The 16,529-nt window shown below is 50.4% G+C and overlaps 8 protein-coding genes across 8 annotated transcripts; 5 read left to right on the top strand and 3 right to left on the bottom strand.

Annotated features, from left to right (window-relative positions):
- Window positions 1-482: 482 nt before the first annotated feature.
- On the top strand, window positions 483-2,141 carry TRUGW13939_10504 (uncharacterized protein; the record flags this gene model as incomplete). The annotated part of the gene is made up of 2 exons (XM_035493615.1): window positions 483-568; window positions 626-2,141. The coding sequence occupies 2 exons, from the start codon at window positions 483-485 to the stop codon at window positions 2,139-2,141; spliced, it is 1,602 nt and encodes a 533-aa protein (XP_035349508.1).
- Window positions 2,142-2,561: 420 nt separating this feature from the next.
- TRUGW13939_10503 (uncharacterized protein) lies at window positions 2,562-4,635 on the top strand (the record flags this gene model as incomplete). Its single annotated transcript, XM_035493614.1, has 2 exons — window positions 2,562-2,604; window positions 2,669-4,635. The coding sequence occupies 2 exons, from the start codon at window positions 2,562-2,564 to the stop codon at window positions 4,633-4,635; spliced, it is 2,010 nt and encodes a 669-aa protein (XP_035349507.1).
- A 789-nt stretch (window positions 4,636-5,424) lies between these two features.
- On the top strand, window positions 5,425-6,326 carry TRUGW13939_10502 (uncharacterized protein; the record flags this gene model as incomplete). Its single annotated transcript, XM_035493613.1, has 3 exons — window positions 5,425-5,488; window positions 5,586-5,727; window positions 5,801-6,326. The coding sequence occupies 3 exons, from the start codon at window positions 5,425-5,427 to the stop codon at window positions 6,324-6,326; spliced, it is 732 nt and encodes a 243-aa protein (XP_035349506.1).
- Window positions 6,327-6,655: 329 nt separating this feature from the next.
- Window positions 6,656-7,459, bottom strand: TRUGW13939_10501 (uncharacterized protein; the record flags this gene model as incomplete). The annotated part of the gene is made up of 1 exon (XM_035493612.1): window positions 6,656-7,459. One exon carries the CDS (start codon window positions 7,457-7,459, stop codon window positions 6,656-6,658), a length of 804 nt encoding a protein of 267 aa, XP_035349505.1.
- Window positions 7,460-8,455: 996 nt separating this feature from the next.
- On the bottom strand, window positions 8,456-9,858 carry TRUGW13939_10500 (uncharacterized protein; the record flags this gene model as incomplete). Its single annotated transcript, XM_035493611.1, has 2 exons — window positions 8,456-8,586; window positions 8,646-9,858. 2 exons carry the CDS (start codon window positions 9,856-9,858, stop codon window positions 8,456-8,458), a joined length of 1,344 nt encoding a protein of 447 aa, XP_035349504.1.
- Window positions 9,859-10,533: 675 nt separating this feature from the next.
- On the bottom strand, window positions 10,534-13,083 carry TRUGW13939_10499 (uncharacterized protein; the record flags this gene model as incomplete). Its single annotated transcript, XM_035493610.1, has 6 exons — window positions 10,534-11,186; window positions 11,250-11,359; window positions 11,418-11,897; window positions 11,946-12,215; window positions 12,265-12,674; window positions 13,066-13,083. The coding sequence occupies 6 exons, from the start codon at window positions 13,081-13,083 to the stop codon at window positions 10,534-10,536; spliced, it is 1,941 nt and encodes a 646-aa protein (XP_035349503.1).
- An 892-nt stretch (window positions 13,084-13,975) lies between these two features.
- On the top strand, window positions 13,976-14,665 carry TRUGW13939_10498 (uncharacterized protein; the record flags this gene model as incomplete). The annotated part of the gene is made up of 1 exon (XM_035493609.1): window positions 13,976-14,665. One exon carries the CDS (start codon window positions 13,976-13,978, stop codon window positions 14,663-14,665), a length of 690 nt encoding a protein of 229 aa, XP_035349502.1.
- A 794-nt stretch (window positions 14,666-15,459) lies between these two features.
- On the top strand, window positions 15,460-16,273 carry TRUGW13939_10497 (uncharacterized protein; the record flags this gene model as incomplete). Its single annotated transcript, XM_035493608.1, has 2 exons — window positions 15,460-15,464; window positions 15,841-16,273. 2 exons carry the CDS (start codon window positions 15,460-15,462, stop codon window positions 16,271-16,273), a joined length of 438 nt encoding a protein of 145 aa, XP_035349501.1.
- Window positions 16,274-16,529: the final 256 nt, after the last annotated feature.

The following is a 16,529-nucleotide window of genomic DNA, read 5'->3' as shown; positions in this document are numbered from 1 at the left end:
AGTTGGTGGAAGGATCGGGGGTAGAAGAAAGTGTAGATCTCTGGAATGCAGCGAATGTGACGAGGACGGATCCGTCGATGCAAGTGACCGTGAGCGTGACTAATTGTAACTATGGCCCACCGCAAGGCAGGAGTAAGGCAGGTCGAGGGAGAGAGATACACAATAAGGCAGAGGACAAACTCCGATGGGATAAACACAGAGATCGTGGGTTGAGAAAGTGAGAGTAAGCTAGAGAGAGAGAGAGGGAGAGAGAGAGGGAGAGGAAAGCGGAGACAAGCGGCTGGTTTTGTTTACTACTGCGGCCGTCCGGGGCAACGACTTCCCCCACTTGCGATACTTGCTTTTAACTGCAAACGGATAAATTGCGACGCGTGTTTTCCTCGCTTCACCCAGACCGTCGTGATTTGGCGTCGTTATTGTTATTATTATTATTACTCCTGCCGTCCTCGTGTATTGGCGACGCGACGAGACCAGCGCTGGCCATGCAGCACTCGCAGCTGGCCCCGTTGCCAACGGAGCTGCCCTTTCGCATCGTCTCCAAAACAATCGGCCAGGGCGCTTATGCATGGTCAGTAGTAGTGGCAACGAATGACGAGCAAAGATAGACTAATCGCTGCCAGCACAGCATCAAGAAGGCGTCGCCCCTGCAGGACGAAAATCCCGTTTTCGCCGTCAAGTTCATCCACAAAGAGTACGCACAGCGCCATGGCAAGATCGGGGCGCGCCAGCTGCAGATGGAGGTGACGGTGCACAAGCACATTGGCGACCACAACAACATCATCTCCTTCTTCCACACCGGCGAGGATGCGACCTGGCGGTGGATCGCCATGGAGCTGGCCGAGGGCGGCGACCTCTTCGACAAGATCGAGGCCGATGAGGGCGTCGGCGAGCACATTGCCCACCTCTACTTTACCCAGCTGATCAGCGCTGTCAGCTACATGCACTCGAGGGGCGTCGGCCACCGCGACATCAAACCAGAGAACATTCTGCTGTCCGATGACGGCAATTTGAAGATTGCCGATTTTGGACTGGCCACCGTCTTCGAGTACAACGGCAAGATGAAGATGTGCACAACCTTGTGTGGGAGTCCGCCGTATATAGCCCCAGAGGTCATTGGGTGCAGCACGCGCGGCCAGACCAAGGGCCCAGGCTATCGAGCCGACTCTGCGGATATCTGGTCGTGCGGCGTGGTCTTGTTTGTGCTGCTGGCCGGCAACACCCCCTGGGACAGCCCAACGGAAAATAGCTACGAGTATAGCGAGTACGTCGAGAAGAATGCAAGGACAACCGACGAGCTCTGGCAGCGACTGCCGCCAACCGTCTTGTCGCTTCTACGAGGCATGATGAAAGTGGACGTGAACAGCCGCTTCACCATGGAAGATGTGAGGAGACATCCCTGGTTTACACAGCCGAACAAGTATCTATCTACCGAGGGAAAGTTGCGAGACCAGGTGAATCTTGCAACCAGCATGTTCGAGTCGCTGCGTATCGATTTCAGCCAAGATCCTATTGCACAGTCACAGAGAAGTCGCCAACGAGCTTCTTCCTCGGCCATGGAAATCGACTCCTCCGACGGGCTGGAGGCGCGACTGTCCTCTACACAGCCCGAGATGCCAACCGATAACCTGACCGTGGACTGGGATGCGCCGCTGGGCAATGCATTCTCTGCTACACAGCCAATCGATTATGGCATATCCACCACCCAGGACTTCCTCATGGCAGACCGACTGGAAGACGAGCCGGCCATGTCCCAATTCAGCCAGAATCCGTCGGTACCCATCAGCCGCACGCAAAATGCGCAAAAGTTCCGCGACATCATCCCCTCGCGGTCGTTGAATCGCTTCTACTCTACGTGGGCGCTGAAGCTCCTTGTCCCTTTCTTGAGCGAAGCGCTCCATCGTCTGGGCGTTCCTGTTCCGGCTCATCTTCCGGGCTCGGACAGCGTTGGTCCGATTGCCATTCGAGTCGCGACCAAGGATCAGCGGCTCTGTCTGCTGCAGGGCACAATTATAGTGGAATGCGTCTCCGATGGCCTGTTCGAGGCCGAGTTCACCAAAGTCAAAGGCGACCCCCTCGAGTGGAGGCGCTTCTTCAAGAAGGTCGCCGTGTTGTGCAAAGACGCAGTGTACAAACCAGACTAGATAATTTTGCCATTTCTGAAAATAGAAACGTACAGTCCATTATCTTCTAGAATTAGACCCTCGAGAGAAAGAAACACCAGCCCGAAACAAAACCGACGCGGCGAGACAGCAACGTCCACTAAGAAGCACGCCTGGTCACAGGAAATGAATTCCGGCGATGTGGACATTTAGAATCTGGCCCTGACAGCCAGCCCAGTTGTCAACAGTCTGGACTTGAGAGTCAGCCCAGACACGTGACGCCAATCTAGAAGCGCCGGACGTTGCGGGGGCGTCAAACTCGCTTGCTTCGTTCGCTCTTTGGCGCTGCGAGGGCGATGGCCATCAACAACGCCGGTTCTGTCTTCTTCAGCAAGAGAACTTCCGTGCAAGTTCTCCGCGCTCAGAAAAGCCCCTCATGCTGCCCGTCTCGCCTGATTCTCCATGGACAGCCTTCCTGTAGAGATCTTGACCAAGATCATCGACTGTGAGTCCGAGAAACGGAGAACCCCCGCCGATAACCCGAGACTGGCTGACGCTTTCTGTCGCAGACCTCACCCCGCGCGAGCAGGTCCAACTGCAGCTTGTCTCACGCCGGTTCTTTGAGCTGTCGCGCGATAATTACTTATGGAGGCTCCATTGCTACGAGGGCTCGTGGAATGGGAGACAGGATGCCTTCCGCGCACGCAATCAAACCGCGGGCCTGTCGCAGGCGTCAACAACAACTCTGAGCTCGCTGGGACCCGACTCATTGCGTACCTTAATTTATCCCCTCACGTCCTCCAACGATGCCGCCGAAGACGAGTTTACTGAGCCGAGCATGGGCCAAAGAAGCCGGGCCGCCGCCGAGTGGGATCCCTCGTACGAATCCGAAGATGTGGATTGGTATTCGGAATACATTGCGCGCAGTGCCCCGCTGTCGTTTTCCTGGCTACAGCGTCCGGCCACCCATCCCGAAAAAGATACTACTCGCGATGTGAAGGGCATGGGCTTGCTAAGAGATTGGAGCTTCGCGCGAGAGGATAAAGTTGTTGCTCCGCTCGAGGATGGCACTGTCTGCGTGTGGGATTTAAATCATTCCCACTCGGCCTTTTCACGTGTGACCAAGGGTAGAATTTCTGGGACAAGTCAGCCTGGTATATTGTTCGCAGATTTGTCGAAGCGCGGCGAAAATTCACAACCACGAGGTCCGCCACTGGAGTTTCTTGGAGTTGGCGAGTGCATGAGCGTGGACTCGGTGCGAAAAAGAGCCTATGTCTGTGTGGGAAACATTCTCAATGAAGTTGATTTGGAAACCCTGCGTGTTGTGCACCAAGAAAGATATGCCTGGTCCATCTTTGCTCTGTCACAAGAGACAGACTACTCGGTTCCAATTACACTGGCGACGACGCTGAGCCTGCAGATCTACGATGCGCGGCTCTCGACTCCAGATGAAGAGGCTGAAATCAGCTTCCGGTGCGAAAAACACCCAGCCGAAGACTTTCTCCCCAACTCGAATTTATACAGCCACCCTGATTCTCAGATTTTACGCCTTCTCCCCAATGGACAGCCACCTCAACGCATTCGAAGTCCGGAGCCAAATGACAGAGGCGCCAACTACGCTCCTCTCTTTCAGCCGGGCCCCCTGTCCATACTACATCCACCGACACCTCATGTGAATACGATACTTCTCGCTGGGAGATTTCCTAGCATTCTTTGCTATGACCGACGCACATTTCCCAAATTACAACAGCCTATCCATTCCGGGGGACGGTTGTGCGGCTTAACCTCTATTCCGCCACCCAGCTTTCCCGTCTGTTCCGACTCGAGTTGGCCCAATAAACACACGATTGTTGCATGTGGAGACTACAATGGAAGAGGCTCCTTGGAACTCCATGACCTCGATTTCAAGGGCACCGATCCCCAAGACCGAGACGCCGAGTCGACCATGCACACAGCCCGGTATCGGAACCGGCAAAGCGCGGCGAGCTCGAAGCTACTCTCGGTGGCTTCTCATGGAGCGCGCATCGTCTTCTCAGATGCGAATGGAAATATCAAATGGGTCGAACGCGACGGACGCACCGAGGTTCGCCGCTGGAACATCAACACAGACCGACAGCAGTCGCCAGTGGCGGCGTCTTCGGACGACAACTCTGTCGACGGCATCATTTCTCCGTCGGGCATGTTCTTAACTTCGGAAGCGAGCACTAGGAACGCGGTCGCGCGAAAGATCCTACCTACAGACGCCAATTTAGATGGCGACGAGCTTCTTTTATGGACTGGCGACCGTATCGGCCGCCTGCGCTTTTCGCCTGACCCGGATGGCGCAACGGACGATGAGGATGAGGATGGCAATGACGATGCCGAAGATGACATACCGGCTGACGACAGCGATCTCGACCCTGCACAGCGTCAAGCTCGCCGAAACAGTCGCCAGGCGCTGCGCCGTCGCGAGAAGGAATATGCGCGCATGATGCGTCTGGCGTTGGAGCGTCAAGCGGACGAAGTGCGCTGGATGGGGCGACTCGGAATGGCCTAGAATAAACGATAACATGATATATACATGCCGTCTATAGCTACATATACAGCGTACTGGATACATGTACTTCGTGGCATGCTTGGATAGAAATTTAAAGCCGTCAGATCAATATAGACGGGTATACGGATATACTATTTTCTATAGTTTGGATGCCTCGGCAGCGATCATAATGCGATACGGTTGGCCGAGGCCCGACCAGCGTAATAATAATAAACATCGAGTACGAGTTTAGACTATCATGGCAAGACAGGATCGGTTGATCAATTAATGTAAGCAACTGACACTTATTCGATATTGTGGTGGGGACAGCTGATTGATTACATATCAGACTGAGTAATGCTGGCAATTCTAGACTGATTTCTCATATCTGACAAACCAGATGCAATTTAAGCAAAAAATACTAAAAAAACTAAAACAAATCGAGTAATACTACAACAACCGTTTGGTCTAAACCCAAGACAGTCGCTGAGTTTAGATCGTCCCCGCAGCTCGCTCGCTCTCTTCTCCGCCGCGGCCACTGTCGGATTGCGCGAGACTCTGGACAACGACTGACAAAACAATCAACCCAAGACACTTGAGCAGAATTCGTATATTCTGAATAGCGCGGAATAGCGGAAATTGTCTACAAACTACTGCTTGCCAACCCGCTCACTTCCGACGAACGTCCTCGTCTGCATTTATAAAAAACCGCAAAAACTTCCCCGCTTCTGGGAGAAGCGCGCAGAAACTCGACTTTTTTTCCCTCTCCCCCTCTATACAGACCTTTATACATATCGAGACGGCGAAACAATGCCGTCAACAACAGATGGCAATTTGCAATTTGACTCGGTGGAGGACGTGGTAGCTGCGTTCAGTGCGTTTCCCCCTCGTGCTATCGTCTCTTGACATGTGACGGCAATCATTCAATGTCGTGTCGCACTGGAGACAGAATGCATATAGGATACAGACAGAATCGCTAACGGTATCTGTGACAGAAAATGGCCAGTTCGTCATCATCCTCGACTCGCAAGACCGCGAGAACGAGGGCGACTTGATCATCGCCGCCGACGCCGTCACAGACGCCCAGATGGCGTTTCTGGTGCGATACTCGAGGTACATATATATATACACCTTTTTCAGCACAAACACACAACTCTAGACTAATTTCAATTTTTTTCCCCCCCAGTGGCTACGTCTGCGCACCCATCCTGCCCTCACACGCCGACAAACTGCAACTCCCCCAAATGGTGATCAACAACGCCGACCCGCTCATCACCGCATACACAATCTCCATCGACTCCAACGACGCCTCCGTAACAACAGGGATATCCGCGCACGACCGCGCCCTGACATGCCGACGCCTGGCTGACCCTGCCATCAAACCGGACAACTTCCGCCGCCCCGGCCATATCCTGCCCCTGCGTGCTCGCGCCGGCGGCGTGCGCGAGCGTAGAGGCCATACTGAAGCCGCCATTGATCTGTGCCGGTTGGCCGGCCGCGCACCCGCCGGTGTGATTGGTGAGCTGGTCGAGGAAGGCGATGTCGTTGACGGCGTCGCAGAGGTTACTGGAAACAATGACATGATGAGGAGGGACTCCTGTCTCAGGTTCGGTCACCGGTTCGGCATCAAAGTCACCACGATTGAGGATATGGTGGCGTATTTGACAAAGGTGGATCCGTCGGGGGATCTGGCTAGTGCTAACGGTCATTAAAATTGCATTTTGCTTTATGTTTTTTTTTTTTGGTCTTTGGGTTGCATGTTGGTGGTGGGTTTCTGATGCCGATATAGATCCAGTTCTTCGCCATGTATAGTACCGACGTATGTTATGAGAAAATAGAAAAAAGGCAAGGCGTGGTGTATATTCAAATCCATAACAATTCACTTTTATTGGGTATCTGGCTGACAGTTTCGGTCATTTTAAAATATTGGTTGAATACTATCGAAGTAATGAATATTAGGAAACCATACCAGTCACGAGACAAAACTGTACTTGAGGAAACAGGAAAAGAAACGAAAAGTGTTCAATCGTGTGTGGAAATTTTAATGCTTGAAGCTGTCAACGTCTCCCTTTAGCCATAGTCTTATCTCTTCCAGGGCATCCAAATCGTTACTCCGCTTGGCCTCCATGATTTTTCCATCGTGCCATTCGTACGTCCGCCCAATCTCGTTTAGATTGTGTCCGTCTGGCGTACAAGAGCCAAAATCGATGATCACTGGATGATCTCCATCGAACATGATATTAGAGGGGTTGATGTCGTTATGGATCAATCCAAGCGAGTGAAGGTGTCGAATTCCGCATCCAATATCATCGAGCCATTGATTGGCTTCAGCTGGGATGTTGCCAACCGTTTTCAAAGCAAAAGATTGTTTGTTGTACTTTGCTCCATTTACTTTTTCCATCAGGGTTTGGCTGTACTTTGTAAAACAAAGACCCCTTATTTGCCCGTCCATTACTTCGCAGCCATGATATACAGCAATGTTCGGGTGGGGGTTCGCCCTGAGGATTTCACACATTTTAACTTCCTGAAGTGTCTGGTATTTGAGTCGATCCGGGTGTTGTGGATCGTAATGCGATAAGCACTGGCGCTTGATATACCACTGAACAGGTTCCGAATAGTCGCATGCCTTAGTAAACGTATTTTCAAATTTTGGCTTGAGTTCTTCGACGGGAATGCGAGTCGTGTCGTACAAGTCGTGATCATTGATGTCCAACTTCGAGCCATATCTCTTCTTTGAAAGGCCGTGATAAATTTGATTGTCGTGTTGAAATATGACTTGCGTATATTGAAATGCAACGTCGTCATTTTCATCTCCAAAATATTCAGAAAACTGAATCACGTCCATAAAAAATGTAATATTGAAACAATTCCTGTGTTATAAAGTGACCCCCACTTATCCCTTGGGAAATGTAATTTATGTAGTCTTCAAATTTAGGCAGCATTGCTTTCAGGACCAGACTTTATGCCAAGGGAACCCCCTTTATTAAGCTGAATGGTTCTATTGGTTATCATAGAGGGTTGATCTTCTTAATAACCATTTCATTACTGACTATCAGAGGAACATCTTTCTCCGCCGATAAATCTAAATAAAACAATAAATAATACAAGGCAACCGTAACCAGGAAATAAGGAAGATAGGGTTTAAAATCAGCCGACAACGAAACAGTTCTTACAAATTGCTTCACATGATGTGCTGTGGAACGACATAAGTGGCACGAAGGTTTTGCTGCTTGTTACCAGCATCAACGGTAACATCGACCCTCGTGCTGGATATTTATCAGCATGAAGACGTTCCAAACTTGCTAATGTCTCCTTGCGCCTGGTTATTATCGGATTGTTTCGGCAACATGTCCGTAGCTGTTCACTCTCTGATTGTTGATTCTGACATCCTAGGTTGCAATGAAGACAAGTGGGATGTGCAGTGTTGCTTCCTGTCTAAAAGGATAGTATATTATATCTTTATATTAATTCGACGGGCTAGATATAGTTACTATTAATATCATTAGTATAAGCAAGCGCTGTAATTAACTATTTAAGTTGCACAAAGACTTTTATTTAGTTAAACCTACAGGATGTTTACCACTACGTACATTTAAACTTGTAAGGGCAATAAGTAGAAAACTATATTTAAAACTTCCTACGACCTAACATTGCTAAGGTGTCGGTTGCCTTATAAGTAATGCGTAGCAACACCTTTGTGATATTCCTTCTTTAGACCACTTCCATCTTTTAAAAGCCGTATAATAAGTCGTTGCAATTCCTCGATCCATAGCTATGACTCGGAGGAATTCAACCCCTTCGATTCATCTTTCCCGGACTATTACCCAAGGTACTCCAAGCATCAAGCCGGAGGATCATGCTTGTTAAGGTTGTGCCACTTCCTGAAGATATTATGCGCATCATATTTCTCCTTCAGTCTCCGAAGACGAGAAAGATTGTCTCCAAATATCTCCCCGACAGGGACGTCACGGCCTGTTCCTTGTCAGTAACTCTGCCTCCCGACACACCACGGGAGTTTAGTCTATACGTACCGGCATAATTCGCATATAGTCCTGTCCCATGGGTTGAAGGATTATAGCCAGGCTGTCTCGTGATACCGGCACATCTCCCGATCCTGTCCATCAAGCTCTGTTGCAGTGAGCGTATCTCGTTGTCCAGGTGTGCCTCAGTCCACTCAAAAAGCGAGCTGACATTGTAATACGGACCACGACTAGCAAACGCCGTAGCGCTGTTGGCAACTTTCGTTATCTGTCTGTTGGGAAGAAGTTCAAAGAGGATCCTGCTGTCTCGCGCCTGGGGGTGGTCTGTCAACACAGCATTGAACTCGTCATAGATTAATCGCACGAAATCGACATCGAGAGGCAGAGTGATGTTTGAACCGCGCAGACTCTTCCGGAACCCCACACTCTTGTCGGGATAGGTAATATCAATCTTGGAAAGCCTGTCGCGGCGAGTGGTGACGTCCGTGGTGTTTAGTATCTCGTTGAGACCATCGTATGGAAGCATCTGCGTTCTATCCATCGCCGGCTCCAGCGACAGCACTGGCGAGAAGAATTGTCTCGCCTCGCTCTCGGATCCATTGTAGAACAGCACCACTAAGATGGAACACTGGGCCATGGAGTCTTGCATCGTGAACCCAAACCAAAACCCCTGCTTGCCGTCGGTCACAGTCTCAAAATGATTAGCAAAAGCAACAATTTGCGGCAGCTTGTCCGGCGAGAAGCAAAGAGTGCCCGCAAACACATGGTTCTCCTGGCGATGCGCACGAAACCCCAACTCTACAGCGACCCCAAAACACTGGCCTGCGCCTCGGACTCCCCAAAACAGGTCTCTGTGGGCCGTCTCCGACGCCGTGACGATCGACCCATCGGCCAGGATCATCTTCGCCCAGAGAAGGTTGTCAATCACGAGGCCATACTGGCCCGTTAACCACCCGTACCCGCCTCCCAGTGTTGCTCCCGCGACGCCGATTTGGTTCAGTGTGCTTCCCACCACGATGAGCTGGTGCTGCGCGGCGGCGACGTCGACATCGGCCCAGACTGCTCCGCCCTCGACCGTGACGGTTTGGGAATCGGGAAAGACGTGGACAGCTCGGAGCTTGGAGAGGTCGAGGACGATTCCGCCATAGGTTATCGATGCGCCGCTGGTCGAGTATCCGCCTCCCCGGGTTGTGAAGGGGATCTCGTGGTGTGAGGCAAAGCGGACGACGGTCGCTGCTTGATGGATTGATGCGACCCGGACCATTGCGCCCTGTGAGGGATTAATCCCATTGTTCAAGCAAACCAGAAGAGAAAAGCAAAGACGGGGTTGAGGTGTCGAGATACCACAAATGTATCACACGTTTCGCTCCATTGTTGTGTGCAGTTTTCATAGCCATCACAGCCCCATGTCAGAATCTCGGCATCTGACCCAGCCAGTTCTCTCCGTAGACTATGCACAATAGAGAAGGGTAAAAATGGCATGACCAGATAGTTTTCAGAATAGCAAGGGGTGTGGCAAGAGATCTCGTCTATACCGTGTACTAGTATAGCTGCTACCTGGGGCTAGAGTTAAACATTTCATGATCGGTGGGCTCTGACTATTTAATTCTACAGAAGGCCACAAGGTCAGGTGTTGTCTGATACCCTTTTCAAGTATTCGTCCAACCTGGAAACCCACCTTACTCTAGGAAACCATGGTTCAAAACATGCATGATACGCCAATTAGGGTTTCTCGTCAACCAGGGTACCCAGCTAGTATTACTTGCTTTGATCTATACTTCTAGTATGAATCCGTAATCTAGGTAAGCTACAACATAAACAATTTATGCTTCGTCAAGCGCAAAAGGAATGAAGCCGGTGAAAGAATAAGGGAGGGATTAGTCTCCAAGTAAAGAACTGGAAAAAATTACATACTATTAAAAAAAAAATAACGGATATACTACAAGTCTTTCCTTTCAGCCATCACATAAATGTCCTCTCCCGCCGGCTCAACCTTCTCCCCCCTCGACAATTCCGAAGTCAGGAAAAACCAGCACAAAGCATTGCCAACCGTGGTCGCCCTGTCTTCGAGCCTCGTTTTAGCTGCTGCGTGCTTCTCAGTCTGAGTTTCGCCTTTAACGACATCAAGTAAATACTGCGAGAGCGAGTTACCCTCATTGTACTCGAAAACGAGGGCACCATTGCTCTCCTGCAGAAATGGATAGTACGCAAACTCCCTGCTGACGATGACAGGTGTCCGCTTCTGGACAGCACCCAGCAGCATCTCGGGGATTCCTTCGTAGTCGCGAAGTTGCACCACGGCGAGTGCTTGTGAGACAAGCGAGTTCCACAGTTGCTCTGGTGGTCGGAGCCGGATGATCGAGATGAGGCCCTCGAGGTCTGGCATGTGGGACTGGATGTGGGTGAGGAGATTGGCGTGCACTTGGTCCGTATCGGGAGTGTTCGTGGAGCTGTAGTGACAGATCAGGAAGTAGGGGACCGAAGCATTTGGGTTCTCAGCTCGGTATTGATGGTAGAAGGCCTTGTAACTGTCCAAAAGGCGGGTCGTACCTTCGTCGGGGAGAAGCTGTACCAGGTGAATGAAGTAGCGTCCTGGACATTGTCATTTTTATTAAAAAAATTCCAAAGAAGAGGAGAGTCGGGTAATAATCCTACTGTAAGGGTAATCGAGTACTGGCTTGCCTGCACTCCTGCAAATCGCATTCAATTCGCGGCCGTAGAAGGAAATGTCCCAGTCTTGTAAGGGTTTATTTACGCCGTCGATCCTGTGACACAAAATTAGGCCACTTGGTTTGGACTTTCTATCATGTGCAGCATCCATACTGATCAATCGCCACCGGTATGTAGCCCACCTGCTTCATCGGCAGGAGACTTGGAGCGAAGGCTTTTGGTTCCTGGGAAACGAGCAGGTCCACATGTTTCAGCCGTGCACGTAGGAACTCTAACGTTTGATTTTCCCATCTTCTGCGGTTATCGTCGTTGTCGCGGTCTTCAGCCCAGTGGTGGACGTGTAAACGATTCTCAAAAACCACAGGGCGCCATGGATCCGACTGCTTTGCAATTAGGGCTAGCGAAGACAGGATTGCATCACTAATGACCACCACGTCTGCTCCACCGTCGGAAGCCGGTAGCAGAGGGCCTCCCTTGGTGAGCCAGTATCGCTTGGCGGTCTTGTAAACCCACTCTAGGATGCCGAGCTCCTCGTCGGCACTAAGAGGCTGCGATGGGGCCTCGACGCAATGGAGGATCCTCTGCACCCTTCGGATAATATCAAGGAGCTGTGGACGTGGCCGAGGAACGTACCTATGGAGAAATTAAGTAAGGGGTGTTCATGGAGTGAGGTAAACCGACCATTGGAAATCGACTCCCAAGCACTGCGCTAGGCGAATGAGCGCATGGCGCGTAGATACATCTGGCCTTCCGTGAGTTGTGCTACTAAAGAAGGCCACTTTGACTTTTCTCTTTCGAAGATCATCGGCGTAATTCTGCACTAGGGACCATGTACGGTTTCCGACAGTCCGTTGGTAATCAGTCTCGTCCACAAAGGACACTCGGAAGTTCGTAACCATGCCGTGCAAATCAAGCTGAGCAGCAGGCATGACATGTCCGATGCCAAATGATCTGTATACGATTTAGAATGGGCGGTAAAATCAGAAGGAAGAATGCAGACCTTATGCACTTCCTGGCGAGCGAGTCCGCCTGCTCGTCGATCTGCTTTTCCTCCCACCCAGCAAATGTCGCCAGCTCTCCCTGGTCCGCGCGTGTTCTCTGGTGCGGTTCTTTTGCGATTACATACGGAACACTATCCAGTTCTTTCCAGAGACGGAGGCAGAGGGAAGGGCATTGGTCCGCCAACGAGCGCGGAAGTGCAACAGCCGCGAATTTTTTGTTATACGAGTTACGGTATTCAATCAGTTTTTGAAGTACAAGGTCTGGAACTGCAGTTGATTTATCATGAGAGGGCGCGAGGGCAAGCTGGCACTCGAAGAAGCTGACTAGGTCGGACACGTTCCGCACGACAATCGCAAACCGAGCTATGGAATCTGTAACCACGAGCTCCGATACCCCCGCGTATACAACCTGCTCTCGTCAGAAACTCGCAGCAGATAGATATGAGCTGAAGGGTGCCGCACATTCGAGGGCGGGTTAATCCAAGTTTCCATTTCCATGTCAATAGGACATTCAAAAGATAAGGGTGAGTATTGAAAATGAGGCGAGTGGCCAAATAGACGATAACAAAAGATTCTCGTCTTTACTTATATTTTCGGCATTTCCCATTTGGATGGCCTGGGTACCAGACAACCCCGATCTTCCGCAAACTGCCTGCATATGAATCCCATTGAATCAAAGATTAGGTGGTGTGACAAGGTGGTCTTGTCGAACATATGATATATATGTTCTAGTCCCGAGTAGGTGCTTGGTCGAGGACAACCAAGGTAAGGTATCCGCCATGACGTAACCAAGACTATACCTCAACTGCTGGTGGCATTTCTAGTTGATTGTAGGTTGGTTCAGCATGAGTATAATTGACGTCTCTATTCATCACAGCTCTCCTGCCCCCGGTCGGAAGAGAAAAAAAAGGAAAAGATGGCAACAACCACATGTTTGGCAAAGGGTTAGGGTTAGGGTTCGGGTAACCCTAACCCTAATAACCCTGCCGTGGCTTTCTCCGATGCATTACCTACAGGCTACATATATGAATGCGGAACAATCAACGCCAACGTGCAGCCCGGAAGTAAAGTCGCCATTGTCGGAGCAGGTACCGTTGGCCTGTCGGCGATGTACACCCCACAGTGGTAATTGAAACACGGCTGGAGCACGCGACGCGGCTCGGAGCTGATGAGGTGGTCAGCCCAGGATAATATTTGGATTCACTTTGATGCCAGTACCCAGCGTACAGTATTGCCCACGTTGGCTCTATTATCCGATCTAAGCAACTGGCCCTCAGTGGATGCATCTCCAACGACACCGGCCTGTCCTATGAAGCGTCAGAACATGAAAGGGGTATCTGTGATTATTGGCCGTCCAGAGCCACTGTCTTTTGCACAGAAAGTACCATCTTAGTCCATGACGCATGATGGAGACCAAATGCCCTATTAATGACCGATATCTGTCTAAATGAGGCTTAAATGACGACCATGGATTGATCGCTCGCATCTCGGCACCTAAGTCTACGAACCCATATCCACCGCTGTTCCATGGTTCTCATCCGATCGACTCGATCTCGGTTATACGTCATGGTTCATGTCTAATGATCATGGAAATTAGGTGGCATGACTGACCAAAGAGTGCATTAAATATGTTATATATCATGAGAGTCTCCATACTCCAGTGAACAGAGAAAAAAAATCGTAGGAGACAACAAAAGCATTCGGATCATCATGGCTCAGAACGCGCATATCCCCGAGGATCTATACCACATTCTACTTACAACATCGCATATCAGCAAGAACCCCAATAATGTTGTTGAAAAAGTACGGGTCTTGGGGTCGTATACCTCGCTCATAGCAGCAAAAGCAGCCGCGCACAGCTGCCTGTACGACGCAGGCTACGAAGAGGAGTTTTTCAAAACGTATGAAATCAACCCGGGCCGCGCGGAAAAGGAACAAAATGAACGCGATTCCGGCGTCATTATCCACGCCAGCGCCGCAGACGGGACGATCTTCCGAGTCCGTATCAAAAACTCGCCCAACGAGGCGCTGGCGCTGACGAGCGATCTGCCCGATGGACGCGTCTCAGTCCCACTGTACTACGTGATCCAGGCGAGCGTCGAGTACGGTGGTGATGATGGGAGTCTGGTGCGGGATATTGATGTTGAGGGAGCGTTTGCTTCTTATGCTGAGGCGAGAAAGTTTGCGAGTACTGTGTTGCTATCTCCTGAGGATGGGATCACGAAGGATAGCTTCGCGGAGTATAGCGAGGCTGGGCCAGACGAGACAGACTGCGGATATGGGGAGAATGTAATTGTGCATGCTGCGTCAGAATATGGGACGAACTACTTGGTGAATGTTGTCAAGACCCTGGAGCTGAAGGCTGTAGGTGTCGCCGAGGCGGCCATGAGGATTCGCTGACTGGCAAGTTGGTAAAAGTGTTTCGTAGTACCTGCCGAAATAATCAAATGAGATAATGTCTAATCATGACTCTAGCTGGTATGTAGCTAGAGACCCTTGGAAAACCTCTTAGAGATACTTGATGTATCATAGTTCTTCGAATGCCCAGAATCCGACATCCAGATACTACACTGACATTGGTACATTTTTAATAACAGAGAGGAAACCCAGACTAACCAATCTACATATACTACCTATTTAGAAAATACAGCCTAGTGGTAGATTGATAGACCTCATAAGACCGTTAGAAAAACTAGTGACTGTAATCAAAGTCAGGGGAAATACTTCTCAACACCGAAGAAAGGTTTGTTTTGATCCCAATGTTAACGACGCTGATCGTCAGTCGGAGAGACTAGGTTGTGCCACTTATGAAACATATTTAACTGGTCGTATCTCTTTTTGAGTTTCTTGGGGCCGGGGCAGATTTGGTCCAAGAGGTACTTAGGACTATAGTTGTGCCCTGGGACGAGTGAGCCAGGTGCGTTAGTGGGACTAATGGATTACAAAATACTTACCAGAGTAATTAGAATCGAGTTAAAACAAGAACTCAAGGGCCAACACGCTATTGCCCATGCCGGGATAAAGCAGCATGAGCTAATTGAACTCAGCCCAGAGCTCGTCGGCTAGCTTCTTGTCCAGCGGAAACGTGATTCGATATTGGCGAGCCGATTCACCTCCGCACAGGACATTATGTCGACCTTCCCAAGCGCTGAATGCAGCGAGAGAAGAGGCGGAAAAAAGCAGTCGCCTTCTCCATGGGGTCATTGTAAAACATCGTCGTAACCATGGTCTCTTCCACATAATGTGCCCCACAGTGATGTAGTGGTGAGGGAACAGCATCGGTTGTCTGATCGACCTCGTGGTTTACTACTATAATAATAAATGGAGCATTAAAGCCTGGATGGGCTTTTTGTATGGCTCGTATGGTGTCGTCATAGATACCAGGAGACTTCACTAGACAGAGAACGCCAATGAAGATAAATTCGCCGCAATTCCCTCGCCTGAATTGAAGATAAGACCAAATGTCGAAGATCGTTCAATTAAGATTGCTTGCGCGCAGTTTCTGCAAGCTCCCTTTCTACCGATTACCATCACATTTACCATCACAAACCCGGACCATGTCTTCACTGACGCAGCGTCGGCCAGGAGGAGGCCTGTTCTCCCTCGCGCGAGCACTGGACAATTTCGACAACTCTCTCTCCAGCCCTCTCCAGCCAACTCACGGCCTTCTCGCCCCGGTTCGACTTCCGCGAAACAAAGGACGGATACCAGCTCAACGGTGACCTCCCCGGCGTTGAGAAAAAGGACATTGAGATCGAGTCCTCCGACCAAAACACGCTGAACGTCAAAGGCCACACCGAGCAGTCTACCTCGTCGGAGGGCGACGAGGGCACCGAGGGGTCTTGGTGGTGCGCGGAGCGGTCGACCGGAGACTTTAGACGCTCGTTCTCTTTCCCCGGGCCTGTTGATCGCGACCACGTGGATGCGACACTGAAGAACGGGGTTCTTTCTATCAACATTCCAAAGGCGGAAAAGGCTTCCACTGGAAAGCGCACTGATGTCAAGTAGCCATCTTGTTGCAATCGTCTATGTAGCACAAAAGTGCACCTGTGTACTACTATCTCAGACTAACACCCTGATACTTGAATGAATTTTAATCTTGCAAAAAGCTGCATTTTACTGTCAACTATTCCGAGACCCTCTTTTGGGAGAGACTGGGGCCCGTGGAGAAGGCAGGCCAGAATGAAGAATGAAAATAGTTTGCACTGTCCAGTGCGCTGTCATACTTAGGCTACTTTCTCAGCTCGGGATGAAGCACCTCTAC

The sequence above is a fragment of the Talaromyces rugulosus genome, chromosome VI (genome assembly GCF_013368755.1).
Source record: "Talaromyces rugulosus chromosome VI, complete sequence".
Taxonomy (NCBI): Eukaryota; Fungi; Ascomycota; class Eurotiomycetes; order Eurotiales; family Trichocomaceae; genus Talaromyces; species Talaromyces rugulosus.
This window is presented reverse-complemented; position numbering and strand designations above follow the sequence as displayed.